Source organism: Ailuropoda melanoleuca, chromosome X (assembly GCF_002007445.2).
Source record: "Ailuropoda melanoleuca isolate Jingjing chromosome X, ASM200744v2, whole genome shotgun sequence".
Lineage (NCBI taxonomy): Eukaryota > Metazoa > Chordata > Mammalia > Carnivora > Ursidae > Ailuropoda > Ailuropoda melanoleuca.
This window is the reverse complement of record NC_048238.1, coordinates 61340762-61359514: the sequence shown is the minus strand read 5'-3', so window position 1 is coordinate 61359514 and position 18753 is coordinate 61340762. Positions and strand designations below refer to the sequence as shown.

Sequence of the window (18753 nt, the reverse complement as noted above, 5' to 3'; positions counted from 1 at the left end):
TATATATATATATACATATACTAAATTTTATATATATAAATTTATATATATTAAATTCTAGTTAGTTAACATATATGGTAAAAATTGTTTTAGGTGTAGAATTTAGTGATTCTTCACTTGCATATAACAACCAGTACTCATCATAGATGGGGGAAAAGTCTTAAGACTGAATATTTTCATTTGAATTTCTTTCTAAGACTTTATTTTGGAGGAATGGTATATTTCATGAATGTCTTGTTTTAAATAGTTTTATTGTAAAATAGTATGTTAAGATTATGCAATTGTGACAATTACTGTTACATTTGGATTACATTATCTGTTGGTATAGTTTCAGTTAAATGGAATATAATGTTAAGGAAAGTGTTCTTTTTGTATTAAGTTTCAGTTATAGGAAATTTTTAAATGTTAAAATAATATGAAACAAGCATCACTCTTGAGTTTTAAGTGTTTGCTTAAAATATAACCAAATTGGAAATATTTCATTCATTTTTACACAAAGAAAATAATTTGGTTTTCTCTGAAATTTTTCTTGACTTATTTCTTAGATCATTGACAAAAGTAAGAGAGACCCCTCAGAAGAAATTGAAATTTTGATGCGCTATGGACAGCACCCTAACATTATTACTTTAAAGGATGTAGGTATTCAAAATCTATATCAGCTAAGCTAATGAAGTTATGACTTGACACTTTATTTTCTTTTTGAAAATTTTCATGTTTATGGTATATTCTACTTTTAAGCTACAAAATCTAAAAAATCTTAAATTAGCCACTTCAATTCTTTTTTTTTCCCCCTGTGATTCTGTACTTCTACCTGTCTTATACCACATCAAAAAGGAACTACAGTGGTTGCTAAATGACAGTATCCTGATAGCTTGAATATATTCTGACTGGTCAACTAATCAACATTATAAATGTACCATTTATTATCCTGTAGTACTATAAATATAGAAGATATAAGAGATTTAGAATGTGCCAAATTCTAAAATATTTTACTTTCTTGCTTATATAGCAATGGCTATAGCTTTATGGATTGTTCCTTGAGTGAAATAGTATTATGCATTTTGATTTGTTATCTTTAAGCAGTCTTTATAGATATAAATATAGATATACACACATACATGCACACACATACACACACATCTGTGTACACAAACATCTTACATGCCCTGAATGAAAGGGTGCACATATTTTTTCTTACTTATTCTCCTTAATATAATATTTGAATTCAACAGATATTTAAGACACCATATCAGATAATGGACTGTGAGGATATTTATGAAAAATATATTTACTGCCAGAAGGAAACTTACTATTAGTAGGGAAGAGAATTGGGTATAATATAATAAAAAATGAGATAGATGCTATTTGAGAGACACGGAGTTCTATTGTTCCACATATATCATTTGATGAAGTATAATGTACAACTTCAAAAGTTAATACAATTATATATTTAACATGGTCTCAAGACTGTGTAGGAGGTTGTTTAGCCATTTTAATCTTCAGTGTAGCCTGTACTATATTAACAGTAAGGGATTAATGTGCTTTTTTAACAATAGAGGTTAACTAGAAAAGGAAAGTAAATATAATTTCAAAATTTCAGAATTATAATAATTATAAATAATAATATTAATTTTTTTTTTAGGTTTATGATGATGGTAGATATGTTTACCTTGTTACGGATTTGATGAAAGGAGGAGAACTACTTGACCGTATTCTCAAAAAAAAATGTTTCTCAGAACGGGAAGCTAGTGATGTACTGATTGTAATAACTAAGACAGTTGACTATCTTCATTGTCAAGGAGTAAGTTGTAGTTATATTCTCCCCTTCAATTTTGGGACTTATATATCTTTATAAAATTATATCTAGGAGATGCCACTCAAAATGAATTTTCCCGTAACATGTATTTCTATAGAGAATATCCTAATAAAATTCATAATATAGTGAAAGTTATAGATTTAGGAAATTGGGTAATATTTTATTAATTCTCTTCACTCTTCCTGTTGCCTTGATTTAAGAGCATATTAGTTTTAAAGTGCTTTGAATTATATAAATATATCTAACCTTGACTTTGAAATTATTAAACCTAATCAAACTTAAAAATCAAACAAAATAATTATCCAAGGATATGTTGTGAATATTATTCAAATTATGCTGTATCTAACATACAAATTTCTGGCAGTAAAAGGACTATATATCTTTTTTGGGGGGTATAGTTGACAGACTATGTTACATTAGTTTCAAGTGTACAACATAGTGATTCAACAACTCTATACATTATGCTGTACTCGCCTCAACAGATGTAGCTACCATCTGTCACCATACTGTGCTATTACATTACCAGTGACTATATTCCCTATACCATACTTTTTATTCCCATAACTTACTCATTCCATACCTGGAAGCCTGTATCTCCCACTCCCCTTCACCCGTTTTGCCCATACCTCCATCCACTCTACTCTGGAAACCTTCATTTTGTTTCTGTATTTATAGGCCTGATTCTGCTTTTTGTCTATTTGTTATTAATTTGCTTTTTAGATTTCATGTGAAATTAATATCATATGGTATTCGTCTTTCCCAGTCTGACTTACTTCTCTTAGCATAAAACCCTCTAGGTCCACCCATGTTGTTGAAAATGGCAATATCTCATTTTTTTATGGCTGTTCAATAATATCCCATTACACACACACACACACACACACACACACACACACACACACATCCCGTCGTCTTTATCCATTTTTCTATGGATGGACACTTAAGTTGCTTCCATATCTTGGCTATTGTAAATAATGCTTCAATAAACATAGGGGTGCCTATGTATTTTTCAGTTAGTGTTTTGTTTTCTTTGGGCAAATATCCAGTAGTGAAGTTACTAGATGGCATGGTATTTCTATTTTTAATTTTTTAAGGAGCCTACGTACTGTTTTCCACAGTGGCTATACCAGTTTACATTCCTATCAACAGTGCTCTAAGGTTCCTTTTTTCCACATCCTTGCTAGCACTGTTATTTCTTGCCTTTTTGTTTCTAGCCATTCTGATAGTTGTAAGGTGATATCTCATTGTGCTGATTTACATTTTCCTGATGATGAGTGATACTGAACATCTTTACATGTGTGTATTGGCCATCTGTATGTGTCTTTGGAAAAATACCCAGAGGACTGTATATCTTGACCCTTGCCAACCCATCCTCCAAATATAGTAACAAATTTGGATTCTAAGCATTTGAAATATTAATATATTAAAAATTTTGGTGAAGGAGCAGGCCTGTTATTTCACTTCCTATGTCTTCATAAAGAGAACAAATGAATTAAGTTATGAAAAAAGATCAACTTTTATTATATACAACTATACAAGGAAACAAAGTCACAAATAATTTAAAGTTTGAATCAGTTGTAATAGTACATATGTAATCACTTAAGTATAAAAAATTTAAAAATGCCCTCCTTAATACCCATCACCAGGAAGGCACGTACTGCATGGTACACTGGGTGTTATACGCAAGTAATGAATCATGGAAATTTACATCAAAAACTAGGGATGTACTGTATGATGACTAACATAATTTTTAAAAATATTGAAAGAAAATCTGGCAATTTAGCTTGTAATTCAAATCTAGTAGAACAATTTAGAGGTGAAAAATGCTAATAATTTAAATATATGGTATGGAAGTATATCTATCTACCTAGCTAGCTACATATATGTATATAAATATCACACATTATAAAAAAAAATTTAAAAATGAACAATTCAGAATTGGCACAGTGAAAATTCTAAAGGGGCCTTTCTTATAATTAAGAAAAAGAAGCCAGTACTTAGTGTGTGTTTTAAGGGAGTATATTTTAAATATTTTGAAAAATACACTGTATATTGCTGAAGGAGTAATTCTATTGTAATTTAATTCCTCGATTGTCTTTGTCAACAATCTCGAAAATAAAGGGTGACCAGGATTTTTGAGAAAAATCAAATAAATATTTTTTCTTTATTGTTTTAGAAACCTTCAGATTCTTACATCAATTAAATAAATCAATGATAGACATATATTGAGTATTTCTACATGCCAGGCATTGTAAAATGTGTTGCAGATTCAAGCAGGAGTAAGACATGGTCCTCGTCTTTTAAAAACTTTGAGTGTGGTAAAATGCTGATTAAAGATAGAACTAGAATAAAAGAAGTGGAATATTAGTAGGACAGTCATCACATAGGTAATTTCACAATAATTTTCCTTTCTAGCATTTCATTTGGTTCTCATTGTTTCTGTTTTTCTTAATAATAATATTTTTTATTATATTATGTTAATCACCATACAGTACATCCCTAGTTTTTGATGTAAAGTTCCATGATTCATTACTCGTGTATAGCACCCAGTGCACCATGCAATACGTGCCCTTCTTAATACCTATCACCTGCCTATCCCATTCCCCTCGCCCATGAAGGCATCAGTTTGTTTCCCAGAGTCCATAGTCTCTTCGTGGTTCATTGCCCCTTCTGTTTATCCCCCCCTTTCTTCTTCCCTTTCTTCTCCTACCGATCTTCCTATTTCTTATGTTCCATAAATGAGTGAAACCATATGATAATTGAATTTTGCTCCTTGACTTATTTCGCTTAACATTATCTCCTCTAGTCCCGTCCATGTTGCAGCAAATGTTTAGAAATTGTTCCTTTGATGGCTGAGTAATATTCCATTATATATATGGACCACATCTTCTTAATCCAGTTATCTGTTAAAGGGCATCTCAGCTCCTTCCACGATTTAGCTAATGTAGACAATGCTGCTATGAACATTGGGGTGCATATGGCCCTTCACATCATTATGTCTGTATCTTTTGGGTAAATACCGAGTAGTGCAATGGCTGGGTCATAGAGTAGATCGATTTTTACCTTGGTAAGGCACCTCCACATTGTTCTCCAAAGTGGCTGTACCAACATGCATTCCCACCAACAATGTAGGAGGGATCCCCTTTCTCCACATCCTCTCCAACATTTGTTGTGTCCTGCCTTGTCTATTCCTGCCATTCTAACTGGCATAAGGTGGTATCTCAGTGTTGTTTTGAATTGAATTTCCCTGATGGCTAGTGATTGTGAACATTTATTCATGTGTCTGTTAGCCATTTGTATGTCTCATTGGAAAAGTGTCTGTTCATATCTTCTGCCCATTTTTTGATTTATTTGTTTCTTGTGTATTGAGTTTGAGAAGTTCTTTGTAGATCTTGGATACCAGTCTTTTATCTGTAGTGTCATTTGCAAATATCTTCTCCCATTCCGTGGGCTGCCTCTTAGTTTTTTTTGACAGTTTCCATGGCTGTACAGAAGCTTTTTATCTTGATGAAGTCCCACAAGTTCATTTTATCTTTTGTTTCTCTTGCCTTTGGAGATGTGTCATGAAAAAAGTTGCTGTGGCCATTGTCAAAGAGGTTGCTGCCTATGTTCTCCTCTAGGATTTTGATGGATTCCTGTCTCACATCGAGTTCTTTCATCCATTTGGAGTTTATCTTTGTGTATGGTGTGAGAGAGTGGTCAAGTTTCATTCCTTTGCATGTAGCTGTCCTATTTTCCCAGCACCATTTATTGAAGAGACTCTCTTTTTTCCACTGGAGGTTTTTTCCGGCTATGTCAAAGATTAGTTGCCCAAAGATCCGAGGGTCCATTTCTCGGTTCTCTATTCTGTTCCATTGGTCTATGTGTCTGTTTTTGTGCCAGTAACATGCTGTCTTTGTGATCACAGCTTTGTAGTACAGCTTCAATTCTGGCAATGTGATGCCCCCAGCTTTGTTTTTCCGTTTCAACAATTCCTTGGCGATATGGGGCCTTTTCTGGTTCCACACAAATTTAAGGGCTGTTTGTTCCAGTTCTTTGAAAAATGTCATTGGTATTTGAATTGGGATGGCATTGAAAGTGTAGATTGCTCTGGGTAGCATAGACATTTTAACTATGTTAATTCTTCTGATCCATGAGCATGGAATATTTTCCCATCTTTTTGTGTCTTCTCCAATGTCCTTCAAGAGTGATTTATAGTTTCTAGAATATAGATCCTTTATGTCTCTGGTTAAGTTAATTCTGAGATAACGTATGATTTTTGATGCTATTGGAAATGGAATGAATTCCCTAATTTCTCTTTCTTCAGTCTCATTGTTCGTGTATAGAAATGCAACTGATTTCTGAGCATTGACTTTGTATTCCGCCACATTACCGAATTGCTCTTTAACTTCTAGTAATTTGGGGGTCGATTCTTTTCGGTCTTACATATACAGTATCATTTCATCTGTGAAGAGAGACAGTTTGACTTCTTCTTTGCCAATTTGGATACCTTTTAGCGTAATAATGGCGAGAGTGGGCATCCTTGTCCTGTTCCTGATCTTAAGGGAAAGGCTTCCAGCTTTTCCCAATTGAGAAGGATTTTTGCTGTAGGTTTTTCATAGATGATTTTTATGAAATTGAGGAATGTCCCTCTATCCCTACACTCTGAAGTGTTTTAATTAGGAAAGGATGCTGTATTTTGTCAAATGCTTTTTCTGCATCTATTGAGAGGGTCGTATGGTTCTTGACTCTTATCTTGTTGATATGATCTATCACACTGATCGATTTGCGAATGTTGAACCATGCTTGCATCCCAGGTAGGAATTCTGCTTGGTCATGATGGATAATCCTTTTAATGTAATATTGATTCCTATTAGCTAGGATCTTGTTGAGAATTTTGGAGTCCATATTCATCAGGGATGTCGGTCTGTAATTCTCCTTTTTGATGGGGTCTTTGCCTGGTTTGAGGATCAAGGTAATATTGGCCTCATATAATGAGTTTGGTAGTTTTCCTTCTGTTTCTTTTCTTTGAAACAGCTTTAGGCGAATAGGTATTATTTCTTCTTTGAATGTTTGGTAGAATTCCCCGGGGAATCCATCAGGCCCTGGAGTCTTGTTTTTCAGAAGGTTTTTAATAACTGCTTCAATCTTTTCATTATTAATTTGTCTGTTTAAAAAAATCAATTTCTTCCTCTTTCAGACTTGGTAGCTTATAAGTCCCGGAAGGCATCCATTTCTTCAGGTTGTTTAATATATTGGCATAAAGCTGTTGATAAAAGTTTCTAATGATCCTTTCTGTTTCATTGGTGTTGGTTGTGACCTCTCCTTTTCTTTCATAATTTTATTAATTTGGGTCCCTTCTCTATTATTTTGACTTAGTCTTGTCAGTGGCATATCTATTTTAATTTATTCTTTCAAAGAACCAGCTTCTAGTTCTGTTGATCTTCTCTACTGTGCTCCTGATTTCTAATTCATTGATCTCTGCTCTAATCTTGATCAAGTGTTTTCTCGTGCATGCATGAGGCTTGTCCCTCTGTAGCTGTTCCAGCTTCTTGAGGTGAGAATATAAAAACTGCATTTTAGATTTTTCTATTCTTTTGAGTGAGGCTTGGATGGCTGTGTATTTTCCCCAAGGACTGCCTTTGCAATGGTCCAAAAGGTTTTGGACCATTGTTTTTTCATTCTCGTTGGTCTCCATAAATTGTTTAAATTGATTTTTTTATTTCCTTATTTATCGAATCATTCTTGAGCAGGATGGTTCTTAATTTCCAAGTGTTTGAGTCTCTTCCTAATTTTTCCTTGTGATTGAGTTCCATTTTCAGAGCAATGTAGTCTGAGAATATGCAGGGAATAATTTCAGACTTTTGGTATCGGTTGAGACTGTTTTGTGACCCAGCATATGATCTATTCTAGAGAACGTTCCATGGGCATTTGAAAAGAATGAGTATTCTGTTCTTCTGTGGTGTAGTGTTCTATATATATCCATGGGGTCCATTGGTCTAGTATGGCATTCAAAGCTCTTGTTTCTTTGGTTTTTTTTTTTTTTTTTTCTGCTTAGGTGATCTGTCTATTGCTGATAGTGGAGTGGTGAGGTCCCCTAATATTAACGTATTTTTATCTATATGTCTATTTATTCTGGTTAAGAGTTGGCTTGTGTATCTTGCTGCTCCCCTGTTGGGGGCATTGATATTTATAATTGTCATATCCACTTGTTGGATACATCCCTTAAGAATAATATAGTGTCCTTCTGTATCTCTAACTACAGTCTTTATTTTAAAATCCTATCTGTCTGATATGAGAATTGCTACCCCAGCTTTCTTTTGAGGTCCATTGGCATGAAAAATGGTTTTCCATCCCTTTGCTTTCAGTCTAGATGTATCTTTAGGGTCAAAATGTGTCTCTTGTAGACAACAAATGGATCGGCCATGTCTTTTTATCCAATCTGCAACGCTGTGGCGTTTTATGGGAGCATTTAGGCCATTGACATTGAGAGTGATTATTGAGAGATATGATTTTAATGATGCCATGTTGCCTGTAAAGTCTTTGTTTCCTTCATTTGTGACTTTCTGTTCTGTATCACTCTTGGGCCCTTTTTACTTTTATAGAACCCCCCTTAATATCTCCTGTAGGGCTCGTTTCGTGGTTACAAATTTGGTCAGTATCTGGAGATTCTGGAAGGTCCTTCTCTCTCCATTAATTCTGAATGACAGCCTTGCCGGATAAAGGATCCTTGCCTGCATATTTTTCACTGAAAGAGCTTTAAAATTGTCCCCCCAACCCATTCTCTCATTCCAGGTCTGGGTAGACAGGTCTGACGTAATCCTTTTTTTTTTTTTAAAGATTTTATTTATTTATTTGACAGAGATAGAGACAGCCAGCGAGAGAGGGAACACAAGCAGGGGGAGTGGGAGAGGAAGAAGCAGGCTCATAGGAGGAGCCTGATGTGGGGCTCGATCCCACAACGCCGGCATCACGCCCTGAGCCGAAGGCAGACGCTTAACCGCTGTGCCACCCAGGCGCCCCTGACGTTATCCTAATATTTTTGCTGTTGTATGTGAGAAATTTCTTTGCCTTGGCCACTTTCAATACTGTATCCTTGGATCGAATATTTGCGAATTGCACTATGACATGATATGGCATAGGTTTGTCATGGTTGAGCGTCGGAAGGGTCCTCTCTGCCTGTTGGACACGCATGCTTATTTCCTTTGCTAGATTAGGGAAATTTTCAGCCACAATTTGTTCAAATATCTCTTCTAGACCTCTCTTTTTCTCCACCCCCTCGGGGATGCCGATGATTCTGACATTGGAGTGTGTCATTGAGTCAGTAATCTCCCATAACCTACATGCTTGGGATTTGATTATTTTGAGCCAAGTATCTGTTTTAGCTTTCTCTTCTATCATCCCATCCTCCAATTCACTAATTCGTTCTTCTGCCTCATTTACCCTGGCCGTCAGAGCATCTAGTTTTGACTGCATTTGATTCATAGCATTTTCAATTTCTGCCAGTTTTGCTCTCATATCCGCCTTTAGAGATTCTTTATTTTCATTCATATTTTCATTAATATTTTTTCAAGTCTACACATCATCTTGACCGTTGTTTCTATGAACTCCATTTCTGATAATTTGGTTATATCCATATCCACCAGTTCTGTGGCAAAGGCCACAGACTCATTATCTTTTCTTTGTGGGGGGGATTTCTCCTTCTTGTCATTCTGATGAGGAGAGGTTGTGGGGTTGCCCAGAGCCCAGATTATTGACCAGGATCCAGGCAGCGTGCTCTTGTTTTATAGGGACCTTAAGGATGTGGCCTTCTTGATTTTTCATCCTGCTTTCTGGGGGAGGGGCCTGCCACACTAATATTCAGGCAACCCTGTTTGGGTAGAGTCTCAGTGTCCCCTGTGAGTGGGGATGGGGATGGGCATACTTTGAGCTGGTATTTCCAGGCTTTTGTTCTCTGGCAGCTTTCCCTGGTGGTTTTCTTTGCTTCTTCTAAGAGTCAGAGCAGCAGTGGCTGAATCCCAGCCTCTGTCTCAGAACAGAGAGATCACAGTCCGATCCTCCAGTGAGCTCTTCTGGCCACTTTAACTCTGTTTCTGTGGTGCTGTTAAACCCTGCAGGTTTCGGGGTTGTGCACCCCTCAGCTGGTGTCCCAGCCCTCAGTTCCAGGGCTGGCCTGTCTCTCTCCTTTGTGTTGCTAACACTATCAGCTACCAGCTGAGCTCTCTGTTTCAGTATGGTTTGCATGAGCTCTGGAGCTCTGCTTTTCAGTTTGTATGCGCATGCATTACCAGGCTCAAGGTCTCTGTCTGCTCTCTCCTGGGTGCTTGTTTGGGATTTTGGCCTGCTCCGCAGCGCAGGTGGTTACTGCTTCCTGGCACTCAAATGCAGTGGCTCCCTCCCCCTTCTGTTTATCTTTTGATATCTGTTCTCAGGTTCATGGCTCCCCACTTTGTACCTCAATACTCACTGCTGGAGATGTTCTTTTGTAGAGATACAGATGTATCTTCCTGCATTTCAGGCTGATTCCGTGGGTTTTCAGGATGGTCTGGTACCTATCTAGCTCGACTCAGGGGACCAGCTGAAAAAGTGGACCCCTACTCCTCTGCCATCTTAACTCTCCTTTCTTTTTTTCCTCTGAGAGTTTCATGCATTTAAAACGTTTTTGTTTTTTTTTTCATTGATATAATAGCCACTTTATTTTTAATAGTTCTTTTATATTTATTTTGTGAATTTTGAATAGTACATTTTTATTACAATATAATTGGCATATAATATTATGTAAGTCTAAAGAGGTACAGCATGTTCATTTGATACATTTATTTACTGTAATATGATTACCACCATGGCATTAGTTAGCACCTTCATCACATCACATGTAATAATAGCCACTTTAAAGTCCTTGTCTGTTAGGTCCAATGTGGTTCATCTTAGAGTTGGAATTGATTGATTTTCTCTTTTCTTGAAACTTATGTTCCATTTTCTTGGTTCCTTGTATATAAGATAATTTTGGATTATATATTGTACGTTTGAATATTAAGTTATGGAGATTTTTTGTATTGTTATTTTTTTCAATGATTATTGTTTTGCTTTGGTGGATAATTTTCTTGGAAGAGTTTGCACTGAAAATTCTGCTTTTTGGGCAGCAGCTCTGGTCTCTGTATGTTTTATCTTTTTTGAATTACATTGAGCCTCTTCTATACATTTTTGATTCAGGGTCAGTTCTGGCTCTGTTCCTGACAGAATTCCTCCTGAACATTCACTGTTTCCTAGCATCTCTTTTCTGATCTTCCCAGCCAGAAAGACTGTGGGCTTTTCCACATGTGTTTTCACCATCACTGTGTGACATAGGAACTGTACTTAACCCTAGACTAAAAGACAGATATGGGAACCTTACTTATAGCTCCCTATATTTCCTCTTTCAACAAACTGTTTACTTCCCATCAGAGTCTGTCTGCTTCTGTTCATTCTCCAGTACCTTCAGGTAGTTATTTTTTAATTATGTTCAAGTTTTAGAGCTGTTTACTGTGGAGAGGAGAGTGTTAAGTAGGGTCTTAGTCTATTATTTCCAGAAGTGGAACTGAGAATTGTGTTTTGATATTTTGAGGCTGGAAATGGTTAACAAAACATATGGCTTGAATAGAAACTGGAACATTTATTGGACAGAGATAATTTCTTCTGTATACTTCAGGTTGTCAGGGCTATCATGGTTGGAGAAAGTGTCATTTTCCATATTTTATGATTTTGAAAGGTCCTCTCCTGGAAAAACTTTAAGTGTTTTATTTCATAGATGTTTAGTTCACTATAGAAATGTAATGGTTTTGTTTTTTTTTTCTTTTATGTTCAAGGTGGTTCATCGTGATCTTAAACCTAGTAATATTTTATATATGGATGAATCAGCCAATGCAGACTCCATTAGAATCTGTGATTTTGGGTTTGCAAAACAACTTCGAGGGGAAAATGGACTTCTCTTAACTCCATGCTACACTGCCAACTTTGTAGCACCTGAGGTATTCTTTAAAACTTTAGTATTGCCCTTTTGTTCTTTTCCTTTACTTGAATATGTATGATGTCATGTATATGTTAAAATTTGATAGGTAAAAAGCTGAGTTATCTTGTCCTTTCCCAATTATAAAGCTCTTTAAATCAGTGAATTGTGATAACCTCTAACATAAATAGTCAGACTAGTAACTAGCATCCGAAAACAGCCTGAATGTATAATCATCAGACTACTCTTTTTTTTTTTAAAGATTTTATTTATTTATGCAACAGACATAGAGACAGCCAGCGAGAGAGGGAACACAAGCAGGGGGAGTGGGAGAGGAAGAAGCAGGCTCCTAGCGGAGGAGCCTGATTTGGGGCTCGATCCCATAATGCCGGGATCACGCCCTGAGCCGAAGGCAGAAGCTTAAACGCTGTGCCACCCAGGCGCCCCCCAGACTACTCTTTTCTGTTGGGTTATGTACTAGCATCAGAATCATACACTTTTAGAGCTGTAAGGGAGAATAGAGATAACCCCATCTTCAACATATTAAATATTCTAAGTGAAGAAACTGAGGCTCAAAGTACTTTAAATAAGTTTTTCAAGACCCAGCATTTACTTAATAATAAAGCCAGGGTAGATTTTCAGATATTTCAGTTTCTGCTGAACAAAAGGTAATTTATATTGTTTAACATTATACATAATATATAAGGGCAATACCACCCCCGATTGTCTTTAAGATCTAATTCCTGGAGAAAACAGCTTCACAGGGATTTTTATAAGGAGGGGGATTTTTCTTGGCAAATAACACTCATATGTAGATCTTACAGGGAAGAGTCAGGAAAGGTGAGTCAGGAGAGATTGAGGGGTATAGGTTTCACATTTATCAAACTCCAACAGTCAGTTCTGATACTGGGGATGGGAGCTTTGACAGTAGCAACTCCCACAGCCAGTGAAAGTATGGTTGATCAAAAATGAATTGGTGGGGAGCACCTGGGTGGCACAGTTGGTTGGGCATCCAACTCTTGGTTTCAGCTAGGGTCATAATCTCAGGGTTGTGGCACTGAGCCCCAAGTCAGGCTCCAGCTCAGCACAGAATCTTCCTAAGACTCCTTCTCCCTCTCCCTCTGGCTCTCCCCATCCTCTCTCTCTCTAAAATAAATTTTAAAAAATGAATCAGATATGGCACTGGCCATATAATTTGTTTGTAAATTAGAAACTGTTCTTATATGTTATGAATAATACTAACCTCTATGAATTATATGTTCAGCCCAAAGCAAAATACACAAAAAGTTTCAGGTTTTAAAACTTGAATTTTCTAAGTCAGAGAAAAAAAATAAATAATTTGAGGATAAATTACTATCTCTTGTACATGTTTTCTGATTTTTTATATCAAATACTATCCCTTTCAAGATANGATTTTGTCATATGCTTTTTCTGCATCTCTTGAGAGGATCATATGATTCTTGACCCTTTTCTTGTTGATATGATGTATCACGCTGAACGATTTGCGAACGTTGAACTATGCTTGCATCCCAGGGATGAATCCCAATGGTCATGATGGATAATCCTTTTAAAGTACTGTTGGATTCTGTTAGCCAGGGTCTTGTTTAGGATTTTGACGTCTACATTCATTAGGGAAATCGGTCTGTAATTCTCCTTTTTGATGGGGTCTTTACCTGGTTTGGCGATCAAGGTAATATTGGCCTCATAGGATGAGTTTGGTAGTTTTCCTTCTGTTTCTATTTTTTGAAATAGCTTTAGGAGAATAGGTATTATTTCTTCTTTGAATGTTTGGTAGAATTCCCCAGGAAAACCGTCTGGGCCTGGAGTTTTATTATTTGGAAGGTTGTTTATCACTGACTCAATTTCTTCATAGTTAATTGGCCTATTTAAGAAATCTNGGGCCTGTTTAAAAAATCAATTTCTTCCTGTTTCAGTCTTGGTAGTTCATAGGTTTCCAGGAAGGCCTCCATCTCTTCCAGATTGNTCTTCCTGTTTCAGTCTTGGTAGTTCATAGGTTTCCAGGAAGGCCTCCATCTCTTCCAAATTGCTTAATTTATTGGCATAAAGCTGTTGATGAAAGTTTCTAATAATCCTTCCAATTTTATTGGTGTTTGTCCTGACCTCTTCCTTTTCATTCATAATTTTATTAATTTGGTTCCTTTCTCTATTCTTTTGGATAAGTCTTGCCAGGGGTCTATCAATTTTATTGATTCTCTCAAAGAACTAGCTTCTAGTTCTTTTGATCTGCTCTACTGTACTCCTGGTTTCTAATTCATTGATTTCTCCTCTAATCTTGGTCACCTCCTTCTTTGTGCATGGATTAGGCCTGTCCCTCTGTTGCTGCTTCAGCTTCTTAAGGTGAGAATATAAAAACTGCATTTTAGGTTTTTCTATTCTTTTGAGTGAGTTTTGGATGGCTATGTATTTCCCCCTTAGGACTGCCTTTGCAGTATCCCATAGGTTTTGGACCATTGTGTTTTCATTCTCGTTGGTCTCCATAAAGTGTTTAAATTGATTTTTGATTTGCTGGTTTATCGAGTCATTCCTGAGCAGGATGGTTCTTAGTCTCTGGACCACATCTTCTTATTCTAGTCATCTGTTAAAGGGCTTCTTGACTCCTTCCACGATTTAGCTAATGTGGACAATGCTGCTATGAACATTGGGGTGCTTATGACCCTTCACTTCACTACATCTGTATCTTTGGAGTAAATACCCAGTAGTGCAATTGCTAGATTATAGGGTAGCTCCATTTTTAACTTTTTAAGGCACCTCCACACTGTTTACCAGAGTGGCTGTGACAAATTGCATTCCCACGAACAATGTAGGAGGGATCCCCTTTCTCCACACCCTCGCCAAATTTTGTTGTTTTCTGCCTTGTCCATTTTTGCCAATCTAACTGGCGTAAGGTGGTATCTCATTGTGGTTTTGATTTGAATTTCCTGATGGCTAATGATTGGAACATTTTTTCATGTGTCTGTTAGACATTTGTATGTCTTCATTGGAAAAGTGTCTATTGATATCTTCTGCCCATTTTTTTGATTTGCTTATTTGTTTCTTGTGTATTGAGTTTGAGAAGTTCTTTGTACATCTTTGATACCAGTCTTTTATCTGTAGTGTCATTTGCAAATATCTTCTCTCACTCCATGGGCTGCCTCTTAGTTTTCTTGACTCTTTCCTTGGCTGTGCAGAAGCTTTTTATCTTCATGAAGTCCCACAATTTCATTTTATCTTTTGTTTCTCTTGCCTTTGGAGATGTCTCATGAAAAAGTTTGCTGTGGCTGATGTTATACAGGTTGCTGCCTATGTTCTCCTCTTGGATTTTGATGGATTCTTGTCTCACATCGAGGTCTTTCATCCATTTGGAGCTTATCTTTGTGTATGGTGTGAGAGAGTGGTCAAGTTTCATTCTTCTGCATGTAGCTTTCCAATTTTCCCAGGACCATTTATTGACGAGACTGTCTTTTTTCAACTGGATGTTTTTTCCTGCATATCAAAGATTAGTTGCGCAAAGAGCCGAGGGTCCATTTCTGGGTTCTCTATTCTGTTCCATTGTTCTAATGTGTCTGTTTTTGTGCTTGTAATATGCTGTCTTTGTGATCACAGCTTTGCAGTACAGCTAGAAATCTGGCAATGTGATGCCCCCAGCTTTGTTTTTCCTTTTCAACAATTCCATGGCGTTTCAGGGCCTTTTCTGGTTCCACACGTATTTAAGGTCTGTTTGTTCCAGTTCTTCGATAAACGTCATTGGTATTGATCTGGATGGCATTGAAAGTGTAGATTGCTCTGGGTAGCATAGACATTTTAACTATGTTAATTCTTCTGATCCATTAGCATGGAATATTTTTCCATCTTTTTGTGTCTTCTTCAATGTCTTTCAAGAGTGATTTGTATTTTCTAGAATATAGATCCTTTACATCTCTGGTTAATTCCGCGATAACATAGGATTTTTGGTGCTATTGTAAATGGAATGAATTCCCTAAGTTCTCATTCTTCATTCTCATTGTCCGTGTATAGAAATGCAACTGATTTCTGAACATTGATTTTGTATCCCACCACATTACTCAATTGCTTTATAACTTCTAGTAGTTTCGGGGTGGATTCTTTTGGGTTTTCCTATAGAGTATTCTGTCATCTGTGAAGAGAGACAGTTTGACTTCTTCTTTGCCAATTTGGATACATTTTATCCCTTTTTGTTGTATGATTGCTGTTGCAAGGACTTCTAGTACTATGTTGAATAATAATGGCAAAAGTGGATATCCTTGTCGTATTCCTGATCTTAAGGGAAATTCTTCCAGCTTTTCCCCATTGAGAATGGTATTTGCTGTAGGTATTTCATAGATGGTTTTTATGAAATTGAGGAATAAACCCTCTATCCCTACCCTCTGAATTGTTTAAATCAGGAAAGGACGCTGTATTTTGTCAAATACTTTTTCTGCATCTATTGAGAGGATCATACGGTTCTTCACTCTTTTCTTGTAGATATGATTTATCACACTGATCGATTTGCGAATGTTGTACCACCATTGCATCCCAGGGATGAATCCCACGTGGTCATGATGGATAATCCTCTTAATGTACTGTTGCATCCTATTACCTAGGATCTTGTTGAGCATTTTGGCATCCATATTCATCAGGGGTATCGGTCTGTAATTCTCCTTTTTTATGGGGTCTTTGCCTGGTTTAGGGATCAAGGTAATATTGGCCTCATATATTGAGTTTGGTAGTTTTCCTTCTGTTTTTTTTATTTTAAACAGCTTCAGGAGAGTAGGTATTATTTCTTCCGTGAATGTTTGGCAGAATTCCCTGGGGAATCCATCAGGCCCTGGAGTCTTGTTTTTCGGAAGGTTTTTAGAAACTGCTTAAATTTTTTCATTATTAATTTGTCTGTTTAAAAAATCAATTTCTTCCTCTTTCAGACTTGGTAGCTTATAGGTTTCCAGGAAGGCATCCATTTCTTCCAGGTTGTTTAATTTATTTGCATATAGCTGTTGATAAAAGTTTCTAATGATCCTTCCTGTTTCATTGGTGTTGGTTGCGACCTCTCCCTTTTCATTCATAATTTTATTAATTTGGGTCCCTTCTCTGTTATTTTGACTAAGTCTTGTCAGTGGCATATCTATCTTATTTATTCTTTCAAAGAACCAGCTTCTAGTTCTGTTGATTTGCTCTACTGTGCTCCTGGTTTCTAGTTCATTGATCTCTGCTCTAATCTTGATCAACTGCTTTCTCTGGCATGGATTAGGCCTGTTTTTCTGTTGCTGTTCCAGGTTCTTGAGGTGAGAATATAAAAAGTGCGTTTTAGATTTTCTATTCTTTTGAGTGCGGCTTGGATGGCTATGTATTTTCCCTTTAGGACTGCCTTTGCAGTGTCCAAAAGGTTTTGGACCATTGTGTTTTCATTCTCGTTGGTCTCCATAAATTGTTTAAATTGATTTTTGATTTCCTCGTTTATCCCATCATTCTTGAGCAGGATGGTTCTTAGTTTCCAAGTGTTTGAGTTTCTTCCTAATTTTTCCTTGTGATTGAGTTCCAATTTCAAAGCACTGTAGTCTGAGATGATGCAGGGAATCATTTCAGTCTTTTGGTATCGGTTGAGACTGTTTTGTCACCCAGCACATGATCTATTCTGGATCATGTTCTATGTGCATTAGAAAAGAATGAGTATTCTTTTATTCTGGGGTGTAATGTTCTGTATATATCTGTGAGGTCCATCTTGTCCAGTATGTCATTCATAGCTCTTGTTTCTTTGTTGATTTTCTGCTTCGGTGATCTGTCTATTGCTGAGAGTGGCGTGTTGAGGTCCCCTACTATTAACATATTATTATCTATATGTCTCTTTATTCTGGGTAAGTGTTGCCTTGTGTGTCTAGCTGCTCCCCTGTTGGGGGCATAGATATTTATAATTGTCATGTCCACTTGTTGGATACATCCTTTAAGAATAGTCTAGTGTCCTTCTGTATCTTTAACTACAGTCTTTAGTTTAAAATCTAATCTGTCTGATATGAGAACGGCTACCCCAGCTTTCTTTTGAGGTCCATTCGCATGAGAAATGGTTTTCCACCCCTTCACTTTCAGTCTGGATCTATCTTTAGGTTCAAACTGAGTCTCTTGTAGACAACATATGGATGGGTCATGCCTTTTTATCCAATCTGCAACCTTGTGGTGTTTTATAGGTGCATTTAGGCCATTTACATTTAAAGTGATTATTGAGAGATATGATTTTAATGATGTCATATTGCCTGTGAAGTCTTTGTTTCTATAGATTGTATATTTCTGTTCTTTATCACTCTTGGGGTCTTTTTACTTTTATAGAACCCCACTTAATATTTCTTGTAGGGCTAGCTTGGCTGGTCACATATTCTTTCAGTATCTGCCGCTCTTGGAAGCTCCTTGTCTCTCCATCCATTCTGAGTGAGAACCTTGCTGAATAAAGGATCCTTGGCTGCATATTATTCTCATTTAGTGCTCTGAATATGTCTTGCCAGCCCTTTCTGGCTTGCCAGGCCCCTGTAGAGATGTCTGACATTATTCTGATGTTCCTACCCCTGTAGGTGAAGATTCTCTTCCCCCTGGCCGCTTTCAAGATTGAATCCTTGGATCTAATATTTGTGAATTTTACTATTATGTGTCGTGGTGTCTTTCAGTTCTCATTGTTCTTTGGAGGGTTCCTCTCTGCTTCTTGTACACGAATGCTTGTTTCCTTCTTCAGATTAGGGAAGTTCTCAGCTACAATTTGTTCAAATATCTCTTCTAGACCTCTTCTTTCTCCACCCCCTTGGGGATACTGATGATTCTCATATTGGAACGTTTTATTGAGTCAGTAATCTCCCGTAATCTACATTTTTGAGATTGGATTTTTTTGAGCCATGTTTCCGTTTTTACTTTCTCTTCTACCTCCCTTCTTCCAATTCACTAATTCGTTCTTCTGCTTCATATTCCCTGGCCATGAGAACATCTCGTTTAGACTACATTT

General features: G+C 36.7%; 1 protein-coding gene across 1 annotated transcript in view; it reads left to right on the top strand.

Moving 5' to 3' along the window:
* RPS6KA6 (ribosomal protein S6 kinase A6) overlaps positions 1–18753 on the top strand; it is a 206870-nt gene that overhangs the window by 142274 nt on the left and 45843 nt on the right. The window contains exons 16-18 of the mRNA XM_034649643.1: positions 546–635; positions 1643–1801; positions 11641–11802. Of these exons, the coding sequence (XP_034505534.1) occupies positions 546–635; positions 1643–1801; positions 11641–11802 (411 nt within the window). The remainder of the gene's footprint in view (positions 1–545; positions 636–1642; positions 1802–11640; positions 11803–18753) is intronic.